A 6031-nucleotide genomic window follows, 5' to 3' on the forward strand; every position below is an offset into this window, starting at 1 on the left:
CTCAAAGCTTTTCTTGAAATTAGGTAAACTGGGTATTTTAGGGTTGTGCATTACAAGCTTTCCTATAACGTGTGTGTTAACGTATGTGTATGAAGTGGTAGTCGCTTAGTCCTGTCCAACTCCCAACTCTTTGTGACTCCACAGACTGTAGCCTGCCAGGCTCCTCTGTCTGTGGGATTTCCCAGGCAAGAATACTGGAGTGGGTTGCCATTTCCTTCTCCAGGGGATCTTCCCCACCCAGGGATGGAACCCGGGTCTCCTGCATTGCAGGCAGATTCTTTACTACCTGAGAAGCCCCAGTGTTGTGTGTATGGGCGTAAACAGTTCAGGGTGACAGAGGAGACCCCAGAAGAGCAACCTTTCCTAGACTTTCAGAGGTGCTCACCAGTGTCACTGCTTTAGGAGAATGAGATCCTGACTGAGCAGGAGGAGCTCCTAGCCATGGAGCAGTTCCTGCGCCGACAGATTGCCTCGGAGAAGGAAGAGATCGAGCGCCTCCGGGCGGAGATCGCCGAGATCCAGAGGTGAGGGCAGGGGTCAGGGCTCCACTTGGACTCTGGGGAGAGCAGGGCGGTCCAAGCCTCAGCCCTTCCTGTGACAGGGCCAGGCAGAGCGCCCCCTTCCATACCTTCTGTTACCTCTGAGGTGGGCCTTATCCTGAGTGGACCCGCTAGAAAGCTGGACAGTCCAGAAGCAGACCACCAGCCTGTCTGTGCGGGTGGGTCACGCGCTCCCTGCCCTGTCCTGTCCCCGCACAGCCGCCAGCAGCATGGCCGCAGCGAGACCGAGGAGTACTCATCAGACAGTGAGAGCGAGAGCGAGGACGAGGACGAGCTGCAGCTCATCCTGCAAGACCTGCAGCGGCAGAACGAGGAGCTGGAGGTGCGCATGCGCGGGGCTGCTGTCCTCGGGAGCACTGGGGTCCGCATCATGCTCATCGGACTCGCTCCTCTCCTCACATGGGGCCTATGGGCCTGGGCTGCTGTCTCTCCTTCCGGCAGGGGCTCGGACACAACAGAATCCCACCCGGGAGCCCCCACTCGGGGTTGCTGGCCCCAGAGCCATTTGGGGGGGCCGGCAGACAGGCCCGGTGCAGCAGCTCGCTCTGCCCCACAGTTTACAGATCGTGTTAGTGCTGAGCAGGAAAACACCCCCGGGAAGGAGGGAGCTCTCCAGGTCCACAGAGGGGGAGGGGGCCCTGCCCAGAGGGAGGCACGCCTGCTGACCGTGGGCAGTGGCTCAGCCTGTTTTCCGGGTCGCAACCCCTAACTGACCGGCCACTGCATCTGTCCCCGCAGATCAAGAACAACCACCTGAACCAGGCCATTCACGAGGAACGCGAGGCCATCATTGAGCTGCGGGTGCAGCTTCGCCTGCTCCAACTGCAGCGCGCGCGCCCCGAACCCCTGGCTGAGCCCGAGCCCGGCGCCCGGGAGCCGCCCCCGCCCACCAAGGAGCAGGCGCGGCCGTCGCCAGGCAGGGAGCGGAAGGAGACGCCCATCTGAGAGCCGGCCGGGGCGTGCGGGCCTCCAGAGACGGCTGGTCGGCACGCCGGTGTCCCAGACGTGTCCCAGACTGTCGGCTTCTTGGAAGAGTCATTTCCTTTGTTAACTTAAATAACTATTTTAACCCTTGAGTGGCTTCTTTTTAAACCAAAAATCGTCTTTCTTTGCTTTTTTATTACGGCAGAATCAGGATTTTTCTCTCGTTAGTGGGGGAGCCACACGGGGCCGCCCCGCCCGCCACGTCCCCAGGATCTCGCTGCCGCCACTCGCCCGTGCCTTCACACCTCCGCGGTGCGGGTCCTGGGGGCCTCCTTCCTGACCGGCTGGCCCCCCCACCCTGCCCTCAGCCCCGCCCGAGTCACCCCGGTGGCCTGGGTCATGGGAGGACCGGGGCGTCCACACAGCATGTTTCTTCGACCTTCCATTAGGACAGAGCGCCGTGGGTGGCTTGCTCGGGCCCGAATGTAAGCGTGTCTTTGCCTGCATAAGCCATATCGATGGGTAGCCACGCGCTCACACAGGATTGGAGTCGGTGTCCACACAGGCTCGGTGAACTGCTGCTGGACGCCCGGTGGGCCAGGCTGAGTACTAGGAATCGGACTTCCTCGGGAGTCAGCCGTGGTCCTGACCCCCCCTCGCCCCACGACCTTGGTTACCTGAGGCGTCCGGCGCACAGGCACCGGGGTCCAGTGCCGCTGGGTCCAAGTAAGTGGCTCCAAGAGGCCCTGGGCTGTGAAGACAAACCCACACGTCCCGGTGGTGGAAACACCCCATGAGGGCGCATCCTCTTCTCCTGGTTAGTATTTATTTCAGCACCTGGTTAATGCGGTTTTTTATTCTCTACCTATTGCACTGTTGTGACTTGTTGGCCATTATTTGATTTTTGTACGAAAAAAAGCTTTGTTATAGAAATCAGCATACTATTTTTTTAAACCTGGAGAGAAGATATTATGGTGACTGAAAATATGGTCAGGTGTCAAATATAAATGTATAAAAGCCTTCTTACTGTCCTGTCTGTCATGTTACATTTATTTTATATTTGCTGGCAATACTGAAGGTTTCTTTTTCGTTTGTGTAAACTCTAATTTCTATCACGGTGTCATGAATTTTTAAAATCAGTATTTCATTACAGTTGTCTCAGCATTGGTAAACTAATTTTTGCCAGGACCATTATTGATCAAGCAAATAAATTCAACAGCCATTTGAGGGAGAAAAAAAAGTTTCTTGTTTTCTGTACCCGTTCTTTCTTTGAAATACCTGAGTGCACTGAAGCTGGTCTGACGTGCTTCAGTGTCCTTCAAGGTCCGCTTGTGAGCAGGACGTTTTGTGCTAACTCACTTGTGTCCTCTTCCCACCCCGGCTGGTGCTGAGCGGCTGTCTGGACTGGATCTGCAGTGGCTTCTGTGAATGATGCCCGGTCAGCCAGCCCAACTGGGCAGGAAGGTGGGTTGTGGCCAGGTTACTGTCTTATAGGTGATGGCAGGGGTCTGTCTGTCCAGTGGATCACCTCTTTGGTGCAGGTCACGTGACTCCAGACTGATGGTTTCAGGCTCGGGTTCTGGGGGAGCCGACACTGATGGTCTCAAGTTTGGTGAGGGCGGGGCTTCCTTGAGGCGACTCTGTTTTGGGCCTGCTAACTTAGCTTTTAATCAGACTCAGCCTGAGAATCCTGATTGAGATTTAAGGCACTGGAGCTCCTCTCAGCTGCTGCATTGGAACTCGTGCAGGTTTTGCTGCATCTGTGGCATTCACAGGTGCTGACCTTGGTTCACAGTCTAAGTTGGTGGTTCTTTCTGCTCCTTTTCTGTTGTTGCTCCAGTCTTAGGGAGATCTTGGTCTGCTTGCTGGTGAGTGCTATACACACACATTAGGGCTTTCCTAGCAGGATCAGCACCAGTGAGTGTCTGGGGCCCTGAGACACCAAAGTCATGTAAGTCAGGAAAGAGCCTGCTGAAGACAGTGCTTTCTGCAGCCCAGCGGCTTGTTCAGTGACTTCAGGGAGCCGAGTTTCCACTTCCCCAGGGCTGTTGTTAATCCAGACACAGCAAGCAGTGTTAGCCAGAGCAGACACCTCAGTGCTCAGCTAAAGGTAACCGTGCAGTTTTCTGGAGTCAAGAACAACTCCGGCCAGTCGGGGTTTTGTTGGGCAGCTCTTGCTTTAGCAGCAGCATCTGCAATGTCTTGAGTTTAGGAGCGGTCCCTGACCACAGCCTCTTGTACCTTCTCCTAGCCAGGGCAGTGGAGAGCTGCCAAGGGAAGGGATTTTTGAATCATGAATGCCTTCTGCTAACTGTGGCTTAGTCTGAGGCTCAGGAGGGGAAATGCCAGGATCTGCACGGGTGGTTTTGTGCTGGTGTCCCTTTCTCCACCCAGCACCTAGATGCAGTATTCCCTCGGCTTGGGGGTTGCCAACCAGAGGTGGAGAAATAGACCCAGGGTCTTGATATGATAGAGAGAAGGTTGAGTTTGCTCCAGAGAAACTGTCGCTCTGGGCATCAGGGCAGAGTTTGTGATGGACAAACTACGGGATCTTCAGATGTGTGTCAGACCCTGTTGTGTGATAACAATAGCATTCTCTTTCCAGGCTGGAGGAAGATTCACAGAACGTGAGTAGGAAGACCCAGAGGCCTTCCTGGGGTAGCAGTTGGGAAAAGGTGTGGAGAGAAATGTTCTCAGTCCTCTTGGGAGGGAGTGTCCTACCATGATGTCAGCCACTTCTCTTCCTGGTTGGTTTGATTCATGGTCTCCAGCATTTGCACAGGACCAGATGTCTGGTGGGGCCCTCTTCAGCTGTGAAATACACAGCCGAGGTTCCACACCTTGTAACTTGGCAGTGGTGGTAGTGGTCACGAGTCTTTTGTAGGGTGCTTTCCATAAATCTCTTTCCCAAAGCATACGTGTAAAACAGTAACTGTCTGTAAAGGACAAAAGACTTAAAAATGCCTGTGATTAAAGAGCTGATGAGGTTTCATCTGATAAGGAAATGCAGTTATTTCTGTGGCATACAATACTCTCACTGTCCAATGATTATCTTAAAGTATTGATACATTTCTAGAAACTTCAATTTCTGGAATATATATTAGGAACATATGTCCATACAAATATAACCTAAGAAGGTTTATCATTATCATTTCTTATTTGACAGTTCTTCCCACGTATTGTATCAACTAAACCCAAGTATTTAACATCTCATTTACAAGATGCGAGGCAAATCTTTTGATTTCCCAGAGGGCTCCTGGAAAACCTGAGTTTACTTTGAGGTAAAAAGACTCTTGGTAATTTTTTTTGTTTGTTTTTAAATTTCTTGGCTGTAGCATGAGGGATCTTAGTTCCCCAACCAGGGATGGAACCTGCGCCCCTTGGAGTGGAAGTGTGGAGTCTTAACCACTGGATCACCAGGGAAATCCCTCTATTTAGTAATTTGATGAGAAAATGTCAAAAGAATTGAACATTTAATTCAGTAGGATCACAGATCATTGATACAATGATACTTAATTATCTATTTAAGCAAGGTGACAGTAGCAGATATTAAAGGGAAATACAGAAGTTTACCTTAAAAATTAGTGCTTGTAATGTTTAGAAGACTGGGTTTTGTTAAGTGAGTCAGTTATTCTGGTAACAGAAAATTTTTGCTGTCCACACAGATTACTTAAAAGGTAAAACAAACACAAACTCTTTCTTTACAATATCTTATAAAGAACAGAAAAATAATTGAAGAGAACTTCTTATCCTTTTAACAGAGGGAAAATCAAATTCTTAGTTTTGCACCAGTGAATTTTACTGATAAAACTAATTTTTTTAGAAAAACTTTAGTCCATTTCAGTCTTAGCCTGCTTGACCACATACATTCTGCAGCCTGTGCTGTCCATCCAGGCTCTGTCCCAGATTTTCTCCTCTTTTCTCATCCTGGGACTGCCATTTTACTTCCCTTATCTACTTTCATACTGAGCAGTTACCATCACTGACTTAGTGATTAGAGTTCGTAACCCTTAGAATCCTTAATTCTTAGTGAGCACTACCTTAGCACTAGCATTCTGTGGACTGGCTAGTTAATAATTTTATAATTTCTAGAAGCATATTTATCCTCGTTAAATTTTCCAATGTGGCACAAAACTTGTTTACAGAGAAACCCAAATATCTTTAAAACCAAAAGTGGATAAAAATTTGTTCAGTAATTAATGTGTCAGAATTTTTATCTTATTTGGAAATGATCTAGATATTCAGTGATACCTAATGAATGTCCATCACTTAACTTCTCTCAGTATAACTTTAAGGTTTCAAGTTACCAAAAAGATTTTGGAAATTATTTTTAAGTAGACATACCGGTAAAGTATAAAACTATTGTTGGAAAGTTGATTTATAAACGTTTATCTTACCTCTATTTAATTCACTTGTTCTCAACAATTACGTTCCAGTCATGAAAATTTCACAGGATGTTAAACAGCTAATCATTTTAAGTTATCTTTCTTGCTGACAAATTCTGTAACAGATAACAGCTTATTTTTTAGTAAACCTAGGTAGAATAA

General features: G+C 49.1%; 1 protein-coding gene across 2 annotated transcripts in view; it reads left to right on the forward strand.

The window, feature by feature from the left end:
- Positions 1-2724, forward strand: part of RALBP1 (ralA binding protein 1) — a 40247-nt gene extending 37523 nt beyond the window's left edge. For both annotated transcript variants that reach the window (XM_019986767.2, XM_070778949.1), the window contains exons 8-10: positions 403-524; positions 759-882; positions 1299-2724. In XM_019986767.2, the coding sequence (XP_019842326.1) occupies positions 403-524; positions 759-882; positions 1299-1505 (453 nt within the window). In that variant the 3' untranslated portion in view covers positions 1506-2724. The remainder of the gene's footprint in view (positions 1-402; positions 525-758; positions 883-1298) is intronic.
- Positions 2725-6031: the final 3307 nt, after the last annotated feature.

Source organism: Bos indicus, chromosome 24 (genome assembly GCF_029378745.1).
Source record: "Bos indicus isolate NIAB-ARS_2022 breed Sahiwal x Tharparkar chromosome 24, NIAB-ARS_B.indTharparkar_mat_pri_1.0, whole genome shotgun sequence".
NCBI lineage: Eukaryota > Metazoa > Chordata > Mammalia > Artiodactyla > Bovidae > Bos > Bos indicus.